The sequence below is a fragment of the Ceratotherium simum genome, chromosome 2 (assembly GCF_057802395.1).
Source record: "Ceratotherium simum simum isolate JZ-2026a chromosome 2, ASM5780239v1, whole genome shotgun sequence".
Lineage (NCBI taxonomy): Eukaryota > Metazoa > Chordata > Mammalia > Perissodactyla > Rhinocerotidae > Ceratotherium > Ceratotherium simum.
In genome coordinates, this window is record NC_141901.1 from 54,059,690 (window position 1) to 54,082,343 (window position 22,654).

The 22,654-nt window shown below is 36.6% G+C and overlaps 2 protein-coding genes across 5 annotated transcripts in view; both read left to right on the forward strand.

Annotated features, from left to right (window-relative positions):
- RSBN1 (round spermatid basic protein 1) overlaps positions 1 to 15,025 on the forward strand; it is a 51,122-nt gene extending 36,097 nt beyond the window's left edge. For 2 of the 3 annotated variants that reach the window (XM_014780009.2, XM_004420651.3), the window contains 5 exons: positions 1,377 to 1,514; positions 1,832 to 1,974; positions 8,241 to 8,408; positions 9,679 to 9,787; positions 10,420 to 15,025. In XM_014780009.2, coding sequence (XP_014635495.2) covers positions 1,377 to 1,514; positions 1,832 to 1,974; positions 8,241 to 8,408; positions 9,679 to 9,787; positions 10,420 to 10,893 — 1,032 coding nt within the window. In that variant the 3' untranslated portion in view covers positions 10,894 to 15,025. The remainder of the gene's footprint in view (positions 1 to 1,376; positions 1,515 to 1,831; positions 1,975 to 8,240; positions 8,409 to 9,678; positions 9,788 to 10,419) is intronic. The other variant, XM_087445317.1, reaches the window with a different exon arrangement.
- Positions 15,026 to 17,020: 1,995 nt separating this feature from the next.
- The window catches only part of PHTF1 (putative homeodomain transcription factor 1), a 50,777-nt gene continuing 45,143 nt past the window's right edge, over positions 17,021 to 22,654 (forward strand). The window contains exons 1-3 of one of the 2 annotated variants that reach the window (XM_087445336.1): positions 17,021 to 17,537; positions 17,718 to 17,915; positions 18,546 to 18,602. In XM_087445336.1, coding sequence (XP_087301462.1) covers positions 17,871 to 17,915; positions 18,546 to 18,602 — 102 coding nt within the window. In that variant the 5' untranslated portion in view covers positions 17,021 to 17,537; positions 17,718 to 17,870. The remainder of the gene's footprint in view (positions 17,538 to 17,717; positions 17,916 to 18,545; positions 18,603 to 22,654) is intronic. The other variant, XM_014780010.2, reaches the window with a different exon arrangement.

Here is a 22,654-nt window from a genome sequence, read left to right on the forward strand (position 1 = left end):
TCTTGGGGGAAAGACTTGTAAGGAATTAGGAAATCCCTGTTATTTGAGAACAAGATCTAAGACCTTTTTTTTTCTGTTTGTGTGTGTATGTGTAGGGGTGATGTTAAATTGTCTATGGAAAAAAATAGTGGTTGATTCTGAAAATGCTGCTAAAGAACTAGTAGTACTGTGCAAGAAATACTAGGTTGTCATTGATGCTTTCTATTGAGGCAAAATAGGTGGTATTTAAAACAGTAATAATTGGTTCTTAAAAAAAGTTTTTTGAATGTTTAATAGAGACCCACCTTATAAAGGTACAACTATATGTTAGGCTTTTCAATTTAATGTGCATCTTAATTAAGGTAGAAAATGCAAGGTTACTGATTTGAGGTGGAAATCCTGGTTAGAATCCAGAGTTTTCAGTCTAGTCATCTATATGCATAGGATCTGTCTGCATGCTTGAGATAACATTCATTCTACATTGGAGGTAGGAGTATAAGAACATACATGAAACGACTAGATGAAAAATATCACATTGTATCGAATCAATTGGTAGATTCCATTTGAATGCTAGGATTCTCTGGGCTACACATTTGTATAGAATATGCTCTAAATTCACTAGAGAGTTGATAAAATGTCTATGTGCTTACAAGGAACATTAGACTTTGGAAAAGGGAAAGATTGTGAAAGGTGATCAGTAAGGCGTCCAGAAGGAAAGAAGTCTTAAACAAATCTTTGAAAAATAGATAAGATTTGGGTTGACAGAAAAGAGGACTTTCCAAGTGGGGCAGATTAAAAAAAAAAAAAAATTGTAGGTAGAAATAAGTTTGGCATAAGTTGGGTAGAGAAAAAGATCAGCCTGCCTAACGTGGAGGGTCTTACGTGGAAGTAATGGGAGATTGGGTTTGATAACAGTCAGCCTGGTATCTGGCCTAATGTGAAGGCTTTCAGGCTAGGGAGTGCAAAATGAATATGGAGGATTAATCTAACCGTGGTCTTTTTTTTTCCCCCTGCCCTGCCAATTTCACTGTTTATTTACTTTACTAATTTTTTTTTTCTAAATAAAGACCACTGTAAAGTGTTTATTATAAAGTTCAAAAATCATCATTCTCAGAGAAGTTTAAGTATATCTTAATGTCTCCAATATTTCTTTGAGATATTGGGACCATGGACTAACTTGCTTCTTGAAATTTCTGTTTGTGACACATATCATATCAATGTATTTGTCAGAGTGCTAGGGTGCCTTTCTGTAACTGTTGACTTTGTCCAAAGTAGTGACCACTGAGTTCTTAGTATGTAGAAGAAATAGCAACATTGGAAACAATACCTATTCTAATTCTTTAATTATGTTATGGTGTACTTCAGTCCTTTCTCCCCTCTCTTTCGTTTTATCTCAGGTCAACAGGACGTATTGCTGTGGCACCTACCGGGCAGGTCCTATGCGGCAGATAAGTCTTGTTGGAGCAGTAGATGAAGAAGTTGGTGATTATTTCCCAGAGTTCCTTGATATGTTAGAAGAATCACCATTTCTGAAAGTGAGTGTTAATTCAGATTGTTAAAGTTCTGAGCATTAGTTGAGTGGACACACTCCATTAAAAAGTATTAAGCTAATCTTGTCTATTAAAATTAAATTTTATCCAATGTTTTGAATAGAAATGTTTAGAAAATTATTGATACAAAATACTTCAATTATTCTTTTTTACATATAAACTGCTATCTGATATAGCATTTATTTCTTCATATACACACACAAAATAAGCTTCCTAGGCCTTCTTTTGGGTGGGTCGGGGCGTTAACTTGTAAATAGTCTAAAAAATTTTTCTTTTATGTGACTCATTCATCTGACTTCTAGATGACTTTGCCCTGGGGTACACTTTCCAGCCTCCGACTCCAGTGTAGATCCCAGAGTGATGATGGGCCTATCATGTGGGTAAGGCCAGGAGAGCAGATGATCCCTACAGCAGATATGCCAAAGTCACCCTTCAAAAGACGACGGTAAACATTTCTTTTTCTCAAATAAGTAAAAGCACTTTTTTTAGTTGATTGCTTATAAAAATGTTAGAGACCTGAGCACAGTTTGAAAACCATTTGTCTAGATTATTTGAATAGCTGTCTTAAGTAAATCTTCTAGTGGTCACTTCCTCAATCCAGTCCACTCATTACACAGTCATCAGAGTGAGGCATCCTCTTAAAAAACAAATTTAATTTTTACTTCTTTTCTTAAAACCTGGGTCCTAACTGCCTGCAAGATAAAAGTTCAAACTCTTTTGTGTGATCTTACAAGGATCTTTCATAATATGGCTCCAACAGTACCTCTTCTAGATGTATCTGCTTCTAGTTTCCTCCAGCACACTGAACTCAGTTTCCAAGCCATGATCTTTCACAGCTCTGTGCTTTTTCAGTCTTCTTTTTACTTGGAATGGCATCCCCTCCCCCATTTCCTCTCTACCTGACAAACTCTTAATGAATTGGCAAAACTTAACTTAGATGTCACTTCCTTTGTGAAGCTTTTCTTTATTCCTTTAGACAATTAATTGTTCCCTTCTCGGTGCTCACACATTCTGTTCATTAATGATCTGTTTACATGTTTGTTTTTTACTAAATTTTGAGCTCCTTGAGGACAGGGACTGTGTTTTATTCTTCTGTGTCTTCATGACACATAGCAGGTGATCAGCATTTGCTGAATGAAACCAATAATGTATTCTATAGTAATTCATATTTGGCTAACATATTTTGTGTTTCAGACACTTAAAACAAATGAATATTAACTTATTCAAGTAGTATGAAAAGTCTCATTTAATTAGACTGAAAATGATTTATATTTGCTTAGACTATGGAAATAGCAACTCAAAATAAGTATCCAGAGTGAGTCTTAATGGAGTGATCTAGAATTTACCCTAAAACTCATAGGAGAGGGCCGGCCCTGCGGCTTAGCGGTTAAGTGTGTGCACTCCGCTGCTGGCGGCCCGGGTTCGGATCCCAGGCGCGGACTGACGCACCGCTTGTCCGGCCGTGCTGAGGCCGCGTCCCACATACAGCAACTAGAAGGATGTGCAGCTATGACATACAACTATCCACTGGAGCTTTGGGGGAAAATAAATAAATAACATTTTAAAAAAATAATAAAATAAATTTCTTAAAAAAAAAAAACTCATAGGAGAGTGATAGTAGAGCTAAGTATGGAATAACCTTAGGTACTTGAGATAATGCATGAAAATACTTTGTAAAAACTATATATCACTGCAAAGTGGTGGCATAGTAAAACCTGGCAGTAAACTGAAACTTCTGCACATTGCTAGACCACAGCACTATTCATACATTAGAATGATGAATCTTGGAATTCTAAATTCTTAAGTACTGTATACACTCTTTGTTCTATAATATTTCCAAAAAGGAAATGACCATTGTTTGTTTCCTGATTATTATAAACTTAAAAAAAAATCAGATAATAGAAAAAAGTAAAAGAAGGCTAAAAATACCCATAGTCCCACCCATTTAGGCATATTAATCTTTCGACTTTTAGTCCATATATACTCATAAATTTTCTGTGTACACAAATGAACTCATTCTTTACAAGATGTTTCCTTTAAAACTTGGGTTTTTTCCCTTAGGTTTGTGTGTTATATTAAGATGCAGCCATATCATTATTTCTAAATAACTATGTAGTTTTCACTGTATGGTTATATCAAGATGTATTTAACCAGTTCTTTATTAGTGTAAATTGTTTTCAATTTTTCATTATAAAGAGTATTTTGACAAACATGACAGTGGTGTGTTGGAGCCAGTTTGTACCAGCTTACATGGCTATTACTTGCCTCCCAGTTCCACGTTGAGTGAGGTCACATTAGTACCTTCAAATTGGCCATGTTGCAAGTATTTATACTAGAGAAATCAGCAAATCAGCTACAAATCAGCCATCTCCCCTCAAATCCAGTTGTTAAACATGTACATATGACTGACTGTGGATGGTTGCTGGCTGGCTGAATGATTAGTTGGTTGGTAGGTAGGTAGATATATACCTTTGTGCATATGTGTGTTTATTTTCTCAGTAGAAATTCTGAAAGGTTCAAAGTATGTATACATTTCTCATTGACTTCCAGAAATGTACCAGTTTATACTTCCACCCATATAGTAAGACAGTACCTCTTCCCCACACCCTCCACTAACATTCTTTCTTACTTTATTGATCTGATTGGACAAAAATGTCTCATTTTATTTTGCTTTTCTTTGAGGGATTTGTATTTCTTCTTTTGTGATTCCCTTTTAATTTCCTTTACCCATATTTCTGTTGAGGTGTTTTTCACTTGTAAAAATTCCCTGTATAACTATTAACTTTATTTCTTATGTTGCAAGTTTTTCTCATTTTTTTCTTTTAGCTTCAGTTTTTTCTTTACTCACAGTTTTTTTCAGTTTTTTCCCCTTTACTCACAGAAATTTTTGTTTGTATGTTGTCAGATCTATATATCTTTTCCTCTGAGGTTTCTCTCTTAGTGGTAGGCTTAGAAAGGCCTTCTCTTATTCAGTATTATAAAATATTCACCTACATTTTCTCCATGTATTTCTGTGATTTCAGTATTTACGTATTTTATCTACCTGGTGTTGATTTCAGTATAGAGGGAGAGATTTAACATTTTTTCCAAGTAGTTAGGCAGCTCTACCAACATCATTTATTTAATAATATATTATTTCTCCACCAGTCTGAGGTGCTATCAAATTTTATTTCTGTTGAGATTAAATATTCTTAAGTGAGGCATTCAAAAGCACTTTGATTTAGGGTGAATAAATTAGAACTTAAACACTAATGTCATCTTTTTGTGTTAATGAGAATGCCCTGTTGCTGAAAAATGGTGGCATCAATGTGAGAAGCTGTCTAGTTATCAAGGGCACTGTTAATGAAGATGATCTTTGAATTTATGAATTCTAGAGTTAAAGAAATACATGGACAGGGGTTTAAAAAAATCAAATAGTACAGTAGGGTTTATAATGACAAATCCTGGCCACCTTTCCCTCCAGAGGCAAGCACCTTTTACTAGAGGCAAAAAACCGTTTCTGTTTTTAATGCCTTTTTTGTTTTGTTTTGTTTTAAGGCTTTGACAGGAAATTTGTGAATTTCTTGTTATGATAGATAAAGATTTCTTCCCTTTACCTATTCTCTAAATAGTTAAATGACCCCTACTTTACCTTCTTCCTACCCCCTTCTACTTTTTGTCAGCTGTTGCTTATATGTTGTTGAGGTTAATTCATATTCTGCTTTAAAACCATAATTATGTTTTTATATGCCTTGTCAGTAGGTGTATTCTAAAATTTGAGAGCCAAAAAATGGCATTTAAAATATTATGGGTAGATAAGTTTACTGCAGACCCAACTAGTAGGCTAAAAATTTGTATTCTAAGGTTCCAATGTTTTGTTATCATTCAAAGGAATAATATACAAAAGGATCTTTCTTTCCTGTATTTCACCTAGATACTGAAAATCATGCCACATTTTAATTTGTTACATATTTGGATTGTGCTGATTTTTTTTTTTAAATTGTTCTGTTTTCCCTGCAGTCTCTGATTGCCCTTTTTTGAGGGGGGACATACACTTTTCTTGACCATATCCCTAATATTTTCTTTTTATTGCTTAAGATACATTATTTTTTTCTAGAATCACACTGCCTTTCTCTTCTATGACTTATGACTTTGGCCTATAGCTTTTTTAAATAGCCTTTTTTTTTTGGAGAGTGTTGGTCAGTTACCTTGCATTCTGTGCTTTTATCATATCCTCAAGAATCCAGATTTTTAATCGTAATATCTGCTCTAACATCACATTTTTACTTGGAAATCTTTTGGTGCTTTGTGTTGTCTTACTTCAGTGTGAAAAGCTTATTTCACAGTTATCGATCCGGGACTTCCCGTTTCATGCATTTCTGCATTAACCTATGGTTGTCTTCTTCATAGGTTTATTTCCTTCTCTTGCTTGAGCACATTGTCAAGTAATATTCTAAGAAAAGAAAGGTATTCTGAGTCATTATATGTCTGAAAATTTCTTTTTCTGTCGTTAAATGTGATTGGTACTTTAGGTGGAGTCCAGAGGACGTATTTTCCCTTAGAATTTTTAGCATTGCCCCAGTGTCTTCTAGTGTCTAATATTGTTTATGAGAAGTCTTAATGCCGCTGTAATTTTTGTTCTTTTGTAGGTAACCTATTTTCTTTTCCTTTCTGAATACTTAATTTCACAATGATATGTCTTTGTTTGGGTCTTTCATTCTTATTCTTATTTTTTAATCGTTTTTGTTGTTTGGTAGGTCCCTTAAAGATTCATGTCTCTTTTCATTTCTGGGAATTTTTCTTGCTAAATTGCTTTGGTAATTTCTTTATTTTTCTCTGTTGTTTCCTTCTGAAACTACTGTTGATTGAATAATAGATCTCCCAGTTTGATTAGCTTCATATTTCCTGTTACTTACCTTTTTGCTTTTGATTTTGGGACATTTACTTGACTTTTGTCTTCTGACCTTTCTTTGGAATTCTGAAATTTCAGCATTGGTTATTTTGGTGTTTGTCAGGCTGCTATAGGCTGTCTTCACATATTTTGTGATTCTTGGTTGACCCATTCACGTCTGGGAATAAAGCATTGGGCCAACTGGGCATTCTGTTTATATTTCAGTGAGGCTTGTCAGGTTTCACTTTAGAGTTAACAGGCATGGGACTGGACATTAAAGGATATGTCCAAATGCCAGAGGATTATGTTAGTTCTATTCATATGGTAAGTACAATGTTTTTAGAGAAGTACATGCAGGGTTTTTTTGGCTGAAAGTTTATCAGGATGATTTTGGCCACAAGCAGCAAAAATCTTGATCCAAACTGGTTCATAAAATAAAATGTTACTCTATATATCAAGAAGTCCAGAGAGGCTGGCTCTAGGTACTCAGTGCTGTCATCAAGGAACCAGATCTTTTCCTTTTCTCTGCCCTGTCATTCTCTTTGCCTAGGCTTTGTACTCACAAATGGCTTCCTTTATGGTTGCTGGATGGCTGTAGGAGTTCTAGGCATCACATCTGGATCTGGTTATATCTAAGAGAAGAAGAGACTGTCTTTTCTTTTACTTCTTTCTTAGGAGCTTGGAAACTTCCCAGTAGTCTCCTTAGCAGATTTTGTCTCTTACTGCTAGCCAGAATCTGTTCATACCTGTTCCTAAATCAGTCACTAGCAAGGGGAATGAATTGAACACAATTTGTCAGGACTTACCTCTGGAGCTTGTGAATGAGCAGATATCTAATGAAAATCAGAGTTTTCTGTCAGGGAAATAAAGATGAGGGATGGATGCTGGATGGGTCATCCATAGTCTTCTCCATGGGGGTATGCCTGACTATTCACATTTCTACCGATCAGGGTGGTAGGTGACTGGTTTATTTGTAGAATTTCACTTTAATTTCCCCTTTCTCAGCCTTACTTCATTTCTGTCCATTATCATCATTATACCTGGCAATTTTTTTTGACTCTTAGGCTTCTCTATGGTCTGTTGAGTATGCCTGGTGCCTTTTTAGCTGCCTTTACCTTCTTGTGTATTCTAGGCCAGTGGCTTTCTCTTCTCTCTTTTATTAGTCCAAGACACTTTTAATTATTTTCTGTCTTCCAGAAGTTTGTTGATATTGTTCATTCACTAATTCATTTCATTTGTTGTTTCTTATTCATTCCTTTACTTTCACCTTTAGATTATTATATTTAGAAATTTTTGAGCACATAAAAAAATGTATTCAATATCATCAGTTATCAACTCACAGCCAATTGTGTTTCATCTATACTCCCATCCATTCCCCCATCAACTCGCCCCAGCCCTACCATATTAGTTTGAAGCCTTTTACTTTATTTTTAATGTGGAAGGAGATAATGTACCTGCTCAGTTTGCCATCTTGAATCAAGTCTAGTAGAATGTTCTATGAGTTAAAAATGTTTTGAGAGTTAAAAATGACTCAGGGTAAAGAAACATACAGCCTTGAACTTTGAATTGTATTTTCTCTTGCTTAGACAACTGAATTTTATGTATTCAAACACTACATTTGAGCCAAATCAAAGATATAGTTTCTGTGTCATCATGACATACTGAGAGAAGGTGGTAATCACATTAAACATTACAATATAGTATGTTAAATGCTAATGATCAAAATCACTGAACCCTTCTCAGCCCTCATCTTGTTTAAAATTTGGTATTTTAGCAGACTTCCCCTTATTGCTATTAATAATTGTTTTTCCCCCTTTACTTCACAACCAAATCAACTCTAGATCAATGAATGAAATTAAAAATCTCCAGTACCTACCTCGGACCAGTGAACCCCGTGAAGTCCTCTTTGAAGATAGGACAAGAGCTCATGCAGATCATGTAGGTCAGGGGTTTGATTGGCAGAGTACGGCTGCTGTTGGGGTTTTGAAAGCTGTACAGTTTGGTGAATGGTAAGTTAATGAACTCAACTGCAAGGTTGGTTAATGTTGACTAAGAAAATGTGGACTCAATTTAAAAAGCTGGGGACCAATTTTTTTTTAAATCGTGGTAAAATACATATAACATTAAAAATTAAGATCTTAACCATGTTTAAGTGTATAGTTCATTAGTGTTACGTATATTCACATGTTGTGAAACAGATCTCCAGAACTTTTTCATCTTGCAAAACTATAACTCTATACCCATTAAACAATAACTCTGTTTTTCCTCTCCCCTCAGCTCCTGGTAACCGTCATTCTACTTTCTGTTTCTATGAATTTGACTACTTTAAATACCTTGTATGAATGGAATCATACAGTAGTTGTCTTTTTTGTGACTGGCTTATTTCAGTTAGCATAATATCCTCAAGGTTCATCCATATCATCTGTTATAATTTCCTTCGTTTCTAAGGCTAAATAGAGTTCCATTATGTATATGCTATATTTTGTTTATCCATTCATCCATCAGTGGACACTTGGGTTGCTTCCACTTTTTGGCTGCTATGAACAAATCTCTCTTCATGTCCCTGCTGTCAGTCTTTTGCGTATATACCCAGAAATGGAATTGCTGGATCATATGGTAATTCTATTTTTAATTTTTGGAGGAACTGCTATACTGTTTTCTGTAATGGCTGCACCCTTTTACACTCACTTGGGGCCCAGTTTTAACAAAGCTCAGGACATAGAGTATAGCTTATTTAAAAACTGCATTTTACTTTGTTTTTCATATTTATGACTTCAGAGCCTTCACCATGACTGTAGAGTTTGATCTTTTTTTAGTATAGTTCAGTCATAGCTTGACAGTAAATATTTCAAGTTAAAAATCATTCAGCTTTTTTTCCCCTTTGTACTTTGAAAACTGGTAGGTGTGATATTTGTGTAGCTGACGTGTTCTGTCCACTTCATTCCACCCTGATGATGACATTACAGGGTGGCATGGAGATGGTGGGGCAAAGTGGTGAGAGGATGCACATGCAACTAGTTTAGAATAAAATTATTTGTTTTTAGTCATTGTTTTAGTTTTGTAACTAATCTAATTTTCATTTTTTTTTTAAAACAGCTTTAATGGTGTTTTATTTTTTTAAAGTTGGTTAAAGAAGCAAATGTATACTTTGTCCTTAGGAGCTAATAAGCATCTCTTTCTATGTTAGTAGTAGCATTTCCAGGAACGGGAAAACTGAAATTTGACATCATTTTCCATTATGAGATGCTTGTTTCTAAAACTCAGTTTTGTTAATCTTAGGAGTGACCAACCTCGCATAACCAAAGATGTGATTTGTTTTCATGCTGAGGATTTTACTGATGTTGTACAGAGACTTCAGTTAGACCTTCATGAACCTCCAGTTTCCCAGGTAATAACTCTTGCTTTTTTATTGCCCCTGGAGTGAGATATTGGAAGTAAGTGTCTGTTCAAATTTTATTTTGCATTTTATCTTAAAGTTGGGTACATGGGATAGTGAATTTAATTTTATTACTATTAAAGGCTGTGTGAAGAGGGTGTTGAAAATCATTAAAACACAGCTTCCCTAGCGGAATGCTTAAGATCCCTTTCAATCTTGGGGATGCCAGGTGGGCCTGGGATTGTCAGAGGGCCCAGGCTGCTTAGTTCTGGCCATAAGCAGTCTTAGTTATTAACTTCATTGCACTGTGTGCCCTCACCTGCAAAGGCTGAAAGACACTGAAGGAGCAGATAAATGTTGCCCTCGTGTGGCAAAGAATATTGGTATTTAGCTGCACTTTGAAATACTTATTTGAATGATTCCCTAGGTCATCCTGATTTAAACTGTACTTTGTTACTAGAGAGGTAGTAGAATATGAGGAAAAATGTTTCTCAAGCATTACAGGAAATATTAGAAAGTTGTATATCATTTAGTATTGCATAGCTTTAATTTGGCCCTACTGTTTTCCTGTGCTAATTATATATTATTTTTGATTAAATTATTACATATTTTAAAGTCTCATGCAACTTTTTTCCTCTCTTCAGTGTGTACAGTGGGTGGATGAAGCTAAACTAAACCAAATGAGGCGGGAAGGCATTCGTTATGCTAGAATTCAGCTATGCGACAATGATATCTACTTCATCCCTAGAAATGTCATTCATCAGTTCAAAACAGTGTCAGCAGTGTGCAGCTTAGCCTGGCATATAAGGCTTAAACAGTACCACCCTGTTGTGGAAGCCACTCAAAACACAGAAAGTAGTTCTAACATGGACTGTGATTTAACTGGAAAGCGAGAATTAGAAGTTGACTCCCAGTCTGTGAGGATAAAAACTGAATCTGAAGAAACATGCACAGAGATGCAGCTTTTGACAACTGCTTCATCGTCCTTCCCACCTTTATCAGAACTTAATCTACAGCAAGATCAGATGACTCAGCCTATTCCAATTTTAAAGGTGGAAAGTAGACTGGACTCTGACCAGCAACACAATCTACAGGAACATTCAAGCACTCCTGTGTGATATGTACATATTCAAACACATTTTTTAACTTTTTTAAATTTTGATGTGAAGTTATAGTTTTATAACTGGCTTAAGTTAAGTTTTATTGGAGAAATCTTGCCTATAATTCTATAAAGAGAAATGACATTCCACAAATGTCAAGCATATCTTTTTTACACAGATTATGCAAAGTTAAGAGTTGTATCTTATCCCGTTAGTACAGTATGTAATAGTGGGTCTGCTGCTACTTTCTGTTTTAAGGTGTGAGGTAACAATTCAATCTCTTCTTCAAATCGAAATGAGAATTCTCTGGAATAACAGATTCTTATTTGGTAAATTATTCACTTCCCTTAATTTTATCTTGCCTTGTCTCTTGCCATATTTGCTGTTTTTATAATACAAGATCAGATTTTTGGTTTAGTACTTGTGTCTTTATGGCACAGACTCAGTTTCTACAGTAAAAATGGCATAGTTCCTGCATCTTATACATGGGCAAGTAATTTATTTAGTTCCACGCATAGAGAACAGGTAGTTTCTAAGGAAAATTCAGTGGCTCTCTGGTTTCTTAACAGAAGAGAAAGCACAGCACTTTCTGATCCAAACTGTCTTTTTTGTATCTGTTATTTAAAGCCCAGTGGATATTTCAATTAAAACTATCTAAAGATGAATAGTCCTTGGTCATTCATTATCCATGGTTCATTAATCTCTTCTAGAATACATGATAACTATGGAAGATATTTTGAGTAAAAGAGATAATGTTGACATGATACTCTGTTGATTCTACTTCCTAGCATCCTCACATTTTGTGCGGATACTTTTGCTTCCTAAACTGATCATGAGTATCAAACTTAGTGAATGATATCTGTTTTTCTGATGAGGCTGCCATATTTTGTGCATGAAACTTAGGAAGAGCTATTTTTGTCACCTTGGCATCAACCTCTTCATGATAAAGATCTGTTAAGACACTTCAATTCACAGTTTTAACTGGTGAATACCTAAGTTTATTTACTATTACTCTGTGTAGCTACTGTCTAATAAAGAATATGGCACTAGACTTCATCCTAGAGTTTCTGGTAGCCTAATGCTTAGTGCCTGAGTATTTAAATTTTTTTTCCAAGCAGGCACCGTTCATATAGCTACTGTAGTCTTAACTTTCTATTATTTTAGAATGTTAATGTGATACACATTTCACTTTCTCTTAGTTAATAATTCAGTAGGCCTTTTGTTTATTAAAGGAAGAGTACTCCCCACACCTAAGACCAGATTCTTGTATCTACCTGGTTATAGTGCAATTTGGAGATTTTTTTCCTGGAGGGTGAGATTTGGAATACTTACATTAACATAGGCAAAAAAAGATGCAGCTTTATTATGTCTGTCACCATGAAAACTTAGCTGCATCTTTTGAAATATCAAATATGAATTTTCTCTAAAATATTCTGAAATAAGTTAAATCTTATATAAATATTACTTTGTGCAATATTGTTGTGTAGTTAAAATGCATATTAGCGAAGTATAGAGGTCACTGTGTAAACTGATAGAAAAGTAACCATCAGCAAATACTGCAGTGATTAGTTAGGATCTGTATTATTCCTTATATATATGTATATGTATGTATTCTCTGTTACAAAGGATGAAGACAAATAGAGAAACATTTCAATGTAAACCATTTATGAATTGGAAGTGATGTTGGTTTTAGTTATCTTTGTAAATAAGGTAATTAGAATGGTATAAAAAGTAATGTGATTATTGCAGGGGTGTTTTAAAATCTTGGGTATAAATTCTAGAGTAAATTCTAGTTTACCAAGACTAGTTTTTAAGAGACCTGCCTTTGAGGGTGTTTTATTTGGGGGGTGGGGGTTGGTGTTAATCACAAAGTATATGGGTTTGGGTTATTTCTTGTTTTTGTTTTTCTGTCCAGAAGAATTTCATAGAGCTTTACTACGCTGTGCAAAGTAAAATTCTTCTCAGGCAACATTTGCTTTTTAAAATAATCATGAAGAACAAGGTTGTTAAAGCAAAAACTTTTTTTGTTTTTATTTTTCTTGTCTTCCAAGATCCGATTTCCCCATCTCCCACTTGCCATCCAGCAGATGCCATCTGTCATCTAAGCTGGTCATTGCTAATAAACAAGGAGACTGTCTCCTGACAGCCAGCACTGTGTATAATCACTCAGGAACCAGCGGATCTGCAAAGACCTACAATCAACAGCAAATCCCCATTTTCCTTTTATAAAACATTCTACCCTCACCTCCAATATAAACACATTAAGAGAGTATAAAAATGTTTAAAATCATGTACTAATAAATTCATTGTATGTTAGAATTGCAATAGGATGGAGAGAGAGACATTTAGCTAGTAATGTATCTGGAAACTCTGAATGTCCTATGTGAGTATTAGATTTTAATAGCATGCTTTAAAGACTGATGAATATAAAAGCGCAAGTTCTGAGTTTCTTACTGCTTTCAAGGTTGTATCCTAGTTTAGTGATACAAACGATTGCAACTTTTCTAAATCATTAAATTATTTGGTTTGGTGGAGTAAGGCATGGAGCAATCTGGCGTCTTCTGATTTGTAAAGTAGTGATGGCAGTGAAGTTGTAACAAATTTAAGCTGATCTTCCCTTTTGGTATATTATCCGTTGTGCCAACTCTTTGAGATTACTTGCAGAATGTGGCTATAAGTTTTAGTATTTTGTGGAGCAGAGGGATATTTTTAAAATGTGCTTATGGAAAGGACCCAATAAATGAATATTCCTAACTTAGTAACTAGAATGATATTATGGTATTAATAAGGATAAAAGTCTTCCCCCTGCCTCAGAAGTCATTCTGTAATTACAAAGATATGCTAAGAGTAGGATTATGATTCAAAGAGATATTCAAAATTCATAAAGCAATAATAATAAAAACCTGCATATTGGTTTCTCCCTCCAAAGTTTTAACTCTTTAAAAATGAATTCCTAGGCTTAATTGTACTTTTAATTTGCTTATTCAGTACTTAGAATTTGTTTCACTGGTACCTTATTATTTTTAATTAAAGACTTTTGAAAGGTGCCCTTTCCCCTTAGAGACAGTTGAAATATCAGTTGACTGATAATTACGAGCTCTTGTAGGGGGAAAAAGGAGCTTATTAAATAAAATTCTTTACTAAACATTAGGAAAAGATGTCTTGCATCATCTTGCATCAGTCTTAATAGGCATAAAGTTCACACTTAATGACTAGAAAACCTTCTGCTTATTGCCTTTCCTTCTATATTGTCTAGAATTAAAGCTAATTTAGGAACAGACTCCAAAATTCAAGAAAACCATTAGTGAATATATTCTTGATCATTAATATTAGCCCATTATATTTTCATCTGTATTTGCCATTAAAAATTTATTCCTTTAGGATAATTGAGTTTGTGTCTTTCTAATCTGTTTTATCATTGCTACAGGTTTTAATAAAAGAACCTTTCATTAGTACATGCCAGAGGTTCATATTTCTGCTAAGTTTTATTTTTTTTAAACAGATTGTAGCTGTATTTATTGGTCATAGAGTAAAGTAGAGGAAATGTACAAGACAGATGTTTTTCTTTAGCACATAAGGGACCTATCCTCATCCTGAAAGTTTGTTGCTTTAAAAGCAAGTATCTCTCCATAAATACTATGGCCTTCCATTTTCTTCATACATTTTTTAGGATCCACTTGTGCATGTAGTTGAGACCACTGTCTCTTTAATATAGCACTTTTCAATTCTCTCTAAAGAAATAACTTATGTACTACTTCTATCACGTGTTGTAAATTTTCATGTAATAGTGTTTTCTGTGACTAAACTCCATTTTAATTGGCAGCTAAGACGTTTTTTCCTGTGGCTTTAATTTATCTAAGAGGTCTTTGCATATAGATGAAATGTATAATTTGCCTGGCGGACTATTTGCGTTGTGTGGCCTTAGTTTGTTTATTGACATTAACGAGTGTTTTAAAAAGGTTTTTAATGAATAGTCTTAAATCTAAATTTGTGTGAATAATAATCCTTTTAACACAGTGCTTTTTTGTAGCTGTCTAGGTGTGTTAAATTGTTAAGCTATTTCTTTGTAAAATAGGACAATGGAATGCATAGAGGTTTTTTTTTTCCTGTAAAGTATTTTTTTAATAAACAAAGTCTGATTTGTCCTTTACTGATGTTTCATGACAAAATGAATAGCACATGTGAATTCTAGCTACTTGGAACCTGTTTTTGAAGTATTAATCCCTTCCTTCTATGTCCATTATTATTGTCTAATAGAAAATCTTGTGACTTTTCTTTCCTAGAGGAAGGTCATAGATATCTGAGGAAAATTCCATCCATATTGAGATGCAGCTAGTTTTGGGGAAGAAGAAAAACAATGCTTGGCATTTGTGGCAGTTATGCCTCCTGCTGCTTAAATTGGTTTATATCTGCTTATAAGAGGACAATCTTAAATCTTTGTTCTGGTGATGTCGATATTTTTGAAAGTACATGCATGCGGTGTTAGTTAATGAAGGTGGTGTGTAGACTTTTCATATGTCATTGATGTATTAAATCACACAACACAATGGAATTTTTTCCTTATCAGTTTTTATTGGTGTGAACTGCTCTTAGTTGAGGCACCTGCCCTAAGCACTTGTAGCCCTTGATTCTGAAAAGAAAGGGAACTAATGTTTTTTGAGTAATTGCTGTGGCCCAGGCACTTTATATGAGGGTATCTCATTTAATCCTCACAGCATAGGAAGGTAACAATACAATTTCCATAATACAGGTGAGAAAACAGGCTAGTTAGTTTGAATAAATTGCCTAAGATCACATTCTTCATTAGTGGGAGCAGGGATTTGAATGTAGTTCTGGGTTCAAAGCCATGTTTTGCTCAGTGGCAGCCTTAAGCACTGAAAAGTTTGTGAAGAGGCTCCTGAAAAATGATTTGTTACTTAGTACTATACCCTAATGAGAATAACCTGATTCTGTTCTCTCACGAACTTCCCAAAAAGCCTCTTTGTGTGCTAAACAAGTAAAATGTTTTTGCTTTTAATGTAATTTAAGTCTTAAGGCAAATATTTAGATATACAAAAAAATGACTTTTTCATTTGTCATTTATCCAGTTTTTTTTTTAAATTGGCCATTTGCCTTGAAACCCTGCAGAGTTGTAATGTTTAGCTCTAAGGAAAGGAAAAGAAGGAGCAAAAGCAGAAAGGAAACCACCACCAATGTGTGCAATAAAAATAAATCAAGCCTGGGTGAGATTTTAAGTTAGTTCTGTGGGAGTTACAACTTCCACCTTACGCCCATTTAACAGATGAGAAATGTCTGTAAAACATTAAGAATGGCTTTTCTGATAACATTAGAACTTAGGCTTTCTGAAGTGGTAGCTAGTCTACCCATTGTTATTAGCTTTACCCGACCCAAATGCTACATGCTGAGCAAGCAAGAACACTGCTTCGCGTGAGGTGGGAATGTCCATTAGGGGTCAGTGTTCCATCAATGGCCAAAAAAAGTTTTAGAGGTGAATAGCGGTTTGAAACCTTATTAACGTATCTTTAAATATTAATTTTAGGGCGCAACCATGCCTTTCTCCTGACCTCTATCAGCCTGCTTCAATTCTTAACCTACAAACAGCTTTTCCCCGCTGCCACCTTCTCCTACCCTAATTTGGGGAAAATGCCCTTGCATTGCCCCAAGCTTGGGCCCGCTTCTTCCATTACCCTTCATCATCCAGAAAGCTTAAGTCCCAGAGCTGCTGAGGGACAGGAGAGGAAGAGAATGACTAAGCCGTAGCCTCCCAGGCCCTTCGTCCCAGAGCAGCGTAGATTATGAAATTCGTTCATTCAGCAACGATTGAGAACCTACGTGCCAGGCTCCTGCCAGGCCCCAGTCTTTGACCTCATGGATCCCACAGCCCATTGGGGAAGACCGATAGTAGGTAATGAAGCACAAAGAAAGCTACAAAACCCAAAGATAAGTGTTACAAAGAAATGAACTGGTAACTATTAGAGTATCAGGACCGACCTCCTTTAGATCGATGGCTGGGAAAATCATTTTTGAGGAAGTGACCTGAAGGGTGATCTGGGAGAGCCGCTCTGGCCTTGATCGCTGAGGCTCGGCAGGCAGGCGGAGGCCGGGGGCGGAGCCATCTTCGAAGCAAAACCCGGAAAGCGGAAGCCGAGGCCGGACTGCACTGTGGTGTGCGGCGCTGCTGTCTCTCGGCTCTCGGCCGGCTGAGTCACGGCCCGGCTCGGCCCAGAGGGGACGTGCGCCCGCCGCCCCGAAGCAGCAGCCCCCCGGAACTTGGGGCCCTTGCGCCGGACTTTTCCAGCCAAGCACAAAGCCTTTTGCCGTTGCCGTGGCGAGTGGCGGCCTAGCGAAGACCTCCTTCACTTTTTATACTCCTCCTTTCCCAGTTCATTCTTTGCTTTTTTTAGGGTCAGTAGGTGACCCTGTAGGTTGGACTTCGAGGGCGCCGGGTCTGTGACAACAGACTGCCCTCCTCTGGGCGGCCGGCTGCCCCCGAGGCTGGGGCGGCCTCCGTGGTCTCCATGGTAACGGCCCCGCCGGCGTCTCCGCCTCGGGGGGAAGATGCAGCCTGCGGGGCCCGCCGCCTCGCCCCCGGCCTCACGGCGGGGCCGGGGCCACTGAGGAGGAAGGTCCCGGCTGCCGGACTGCAGGGCAGCGGGCACCAGGTGAGAGCCGGACGCTGGGGAGCGGAGGAGGGAAGTGCAGGTCAACTCCAGCGACCTCCCCTGCCTCCCCCTCCCTGCATCCATGAACACACTCGCACAAAATATCGCAGAGAGGCTTCTCCGGTCGCCACTGCGCCAGAGGTTTTTTGGTTTGCTTTTGTTTTTGTTTTTTCCTGGCAGACAGCCGGAGAAAGAGATAGCAGCTCATGGAGAGGCTGACAGAAGCGATTTTTCAGTTCTACCCAAACTGGGAGAGTACCTTCCAGCAACTGGATTCACCGACTGGTTTTCCTTCATTTTCAGTGAAATTCCCTTTTCTGGCTGGAGACACAGATGGCCTCAAATGAGAGAGATGCTATATCGTGGTACCAAAAGAAGGTAATATCAATATTTTTTATTTGTAAAGCATACTTCCTGCAAAAAGCTCCCACAAAGAATATCACGTTAGTTTTCCCTGAGCTTGGTAATGCCAGTTATTCTTACATGATCTCTCTCAACATAAATGGAAAAACTGATGTACAAGGTCATTAGGTCTTTTAAACTCCAGGTCCCTGATAAGATTTTCTAGTCACCTCCCCTCTCCAGGCTGCATACACAATGCCACAGCAATGCTTTGAAAGTTTGTTTCTAATCAAACTGTTTTTTTACACATGAAACTTGTATCTACACAGCTCAGATTGGTACTGTCAACAATCTTATTGAGCTGTTACCTTTTATTCCTCTCTAGTTTTCCTACTGATTTTTTCCTTAAGAAGTGGAAATATCTTTTAAGGTAAAAATTAATTTGAAATATTTTGGACATTGCTTTTTAACTTAATTTGAGATCCAGCTACTTTAGAATTTTGAAGGAAACAGTCCTTGGAAATAATAATTTATTCTAACCTCTGAGAAGCACAAACATTTTCCATATAGCGTATCGATACTTAATAATTCCATGACTTTTGTGAGACTTGACCTAAATAAAAGGATTTCCTCTGCATCATTTAAATAGCCTGCTCCCTATTTCAGATTGGAGCATATGATCAGCAGATATGGGAAAAGTCAATCGAACAGACTCAGATTAAGGTAAATTGATTTCTTTGATTCTAGCTTTGTTTTACTGCGTTAATGTGAAGAGTGGATTGTACTTTTTAAAAAATCTGCACTTGTCTACCAACTATGGCACTCTTTATTCTTTGAAGTTTATAGGGAAAACAACACTGTAAGCAGAACGATAAATGACGGTTGACATTTGGCCTCAGTATCAGGAAAATAGAAAGGAGTGATGATGAACTAGAAATGCAAATGTCCCATATAAAAGGGGTTATGGCTACTTAACTCTGGCTGGTTTTACTTAGTGGCAGTGCAGGCCCAGTATTGCCAGAGCTTCAGAATTTTCAAGAGAAGCTGGGAATATGTATTTTTAATGTGAAATATCCAGATTTTTTAGAGCATCTCACCCCTCCCCCTTTTCTCTCTTCCCTCCTCCTCCTCCTCTTCCTCTTCATTTTCCTTTTCCTCTTCCTCTTTCTCTGTGCAAAGAAATAAAATCCATTTGTGGCCTGAGTTCCAAAGTCAGGCATGTGGGGCCAACACGTATTGGTGGGAGAGGGTGGTGCAAATTAGTCATGGAAAGGTTGCTTGGTAGCTAAATGTATTTGAATAGTCTTGAGACATGTGGAAAAGCCTAAAGACCATCCCTGCCACTAAAAGAATGTCTCTCTCAATTGTCTTAAAAATACATAGATCTACAGATTCAGGGTCTCACTTAGTTGGAAAGTGCTGACTAATGGTTGGCAGTTTCTTGTTTTTTGACCTTTCTTTTTTAAAGATTTACTGCAGTCCCTCTATTAACACTTTTTTAAAAAATATGCATATATGGGTGTGATACAACTTAATGGTTCTGTTTATGTCTAAGTCACACTGATTGGGCTGGGATATTTAAATCGCTGGTGAAATACGTTTAACCAGCACTTTTTAAGGTATATTCTTTTTTTTTTTTGGTGAGGAAGATTAGCCCTGAGCTAACATCTGTTGCCAATCCTCCTCTTTTTGCTGAAGAAGATTGGTCCTGGGCTAACATCCACGCCCATCTTCCTCTGCTTTATATGTGGAACGCCTGCCACAGCATGGCTTAATAAGCAGTGCGTAGGTCTGCCCCCAGGATCCGAACCCTTGAACCCCGGCCCGCCGCAGTGGAGTGCACGAACTTAACCACTACACCACTGGGCTGGCCCCTAAGGTGCATTCTTTTCATAGGCCAGTCAACTAGAAAGTTGTTTGAACTACATGGTACTCGTCTAACTTTTCACAATTTTGTACAGTCCTTGATTTTTTATATTAATAGGAGATTGAGTTAGGATGAATAAATCCCCAAATTTTATTTTGTAACTCTCTAAATCCTGTCCTGTAATTCTTTTGTGAGCTGCTAAAAAGTATTGATAATAAGTATGATATAATGGAAAGAGCACAGAACTGGGAGTAGATCTCCTTTCTAGCCTTGTGATCTTGAGCAAGCAATGTAGTTTGTCTGGGTTTTGGTTTCCTTATCCTTAAAAGGATTTTACTTCTGCTATAGAATTTCCTTAACTACCTCCTTCCCCTACCCAATTTAAAGATTTCCTTAACTCTTATTTCCATGCCATTTTATACATAACTTCCTTTTAATACTCCATATCAAAGTTATTTGTTAACCTGTGTATCTTCACAGGCCTCAAGGGCAGGAATTGTATTTGTAATCCCACTCTTAGAACATCTTGATTCATACTAGGAACTCAGTGTCTGTTACTGTATTTAATTAAACCCCATCTATTATGTATGTTTTTATTCATTGTTCTCTCATAAGGTAATCTACCTAACAATCCCTTAATGTATACTTTTTAATTTAGCAGCAGTGGAAAGAATAAAATTAAAGACAACTCTAAAAATTTACTGAGCTGATATACCACCATGTCCTAGGTGCTAAGAATACAGTCAACAAGATAGACATGGTTCTTGCCTTCATGAATTTCACAGTCTAATGGTGGCAGGAGAAAAGCCAATGTATCTTTTTAAATATGTTTCTTAGACATAAATTGACCAAAGTGTAAGATACAAAGAACTATTTAATACAGTTTAAAAATAGACTTCACAAATATAAATATTTTTAAAACAAATGAAAAATAAGAAAAAAGAAAATAAAAAAGACAATAAACAATATTAACATCAGATCACAGTATAATAATATTAGAAATTCCAAAGTAAAAATATAACTCAAAATTATAAAAGATATAAATTTAAAAATCTTAACTTGGATCTTGAAAAGTAGTATAAACTCTTCCACAAACATTTGTTGAGCTACTGTGTTTAAGGCGTTTTATTAGGTGCTGAGCAGAAGGGGAAAGGTATTTACAAACAGAAGTACCATACTTGTTTAAGGGAAGAGCAAGTAGCCCAATCTGGTTGGAGTATAAAGCAGGTAGATGAGATGATAGGCCATAAATCAGTTGGGAGCCTACTTGACTGCTTTACTAAGACTTTAGATGCTGTTCTGCAGAAAATGGAAAAATTTTCATGGTTGGTGAGTAGAAGGGCCTGTCAACTTTAAAATAAAAGAGCCAGTTATTTTACCAGCAAAATAAGTTTATTTAGGAAGAGCAAAAGAATTGCAATTTGGGACATGTAAACTATGGCAAACCACAGGCAAATCCAAAGAACAAAGGAGGAGAGCTTGCTTTTATAGAGAAAAAAGGGAAGTTGGGCGGGGCCGTTCCAAATGAAAATTAATTGGAGGAGAGTAAGAGTTCAGAGTGGCAATGGCTCCTCATTGGATGAGTTGTGGCATTTTCCATTGGCTGAGCTTGTTGCTGGGCGAGAAGGAAATTTTCCTTCCTCCTGTTGTTGTAGTAAAGTAGTAGGCAACTTCCTGTTGGAGATGCAAGTTATGTCTCTTCCTGTTTGGGGTAATTTCGGATGAGTGGTAGCACGTGAGAACTCCCTCTATAGACCTTCCTGATTCCAATTTAGTTGAGGTTTCCTTTATTCATTTTCACAGGCCACATCATATCTGTATTTTTTAAGGATAGAAATAAAAATATAGGGGCTGGCCCAGTGGCGTAGTGGTTAAGCGCGCGCCCACGGCTTCCGTGGCCCGGGTTCGCAGGTTTGGATCCCAGGCGCGCACCGACGCACTGCTTGTCAAGCTGTGCTGTGGCGGCATCCCATATAAAGTAGAGGAAGATGGGCACAGATGTTAGCCCAGGGCCAATCTTCCTCAGCAAAAAAGAGAGGAGGATTGACATCAGATATTAGCTCAGGGCTAATCTTCCTAACAAAAAAAAGAAATAAAAATATAAACAGTATAACAAAATCTATGGAATGTTTCCATAGTAATACTTGATGGCACTATATTACTCTAAATGTCTATATTAACAAAAAATGTCTAAGTTGACTAGGAAGAAAGTTATAATGATTCAAGTTAATATATGAAGAATCTAGAGAAAGAAAATAATAAGTAAAGAAGGGGAAAAAATACCAAAAATAAATCTAAAACAGTTTTTATGTATTCTTCATATAACAAATATTTGTTGAGCACCTACCCACCGTGTGTCAGACAGTAGGCAAGGCACTGTGAGTACATAATGATGAGCAAAAACACTCAACGTTTTTCTTTTCATGGAGCTTAGAGTAAAGTGGGAGAGAAACAATCTTAAAAATAATCCTACTAATGAATAAAAATTGATTTGTGATAAACGCTAAGAAAGAGAGCTGTTGTTTACGAGCTATTACACTTATAACAAGGAGCTATAACAAGCTATTACACTCCTAGTCAAGGAGATCAGAGTTGTCTTCCCTGAGGAATTGATGCTTCAAATGAGATCTGAAGGATGAGTAGCGGTTAATTAGATCAAGAACAAATACAGGCGTACCTTGCTTTATTGTGCTTCGCAGATAATGCGTTTTTTACAAATTGAAGGTTTATGGCAACCCTGCATCGAGCAAGTCTATCAGTGCTGTATTTCCAACACTCTGTAATATTCGCACAACGATGAATTTGCCTAATGACACATTTCTCAGAACATATCCTCGTCATTAAGCAACGCATGACTATAATCCCTTCAAAATTCCAGCAGAGTTTTTTTTTTTTTTGTAGAAATTGA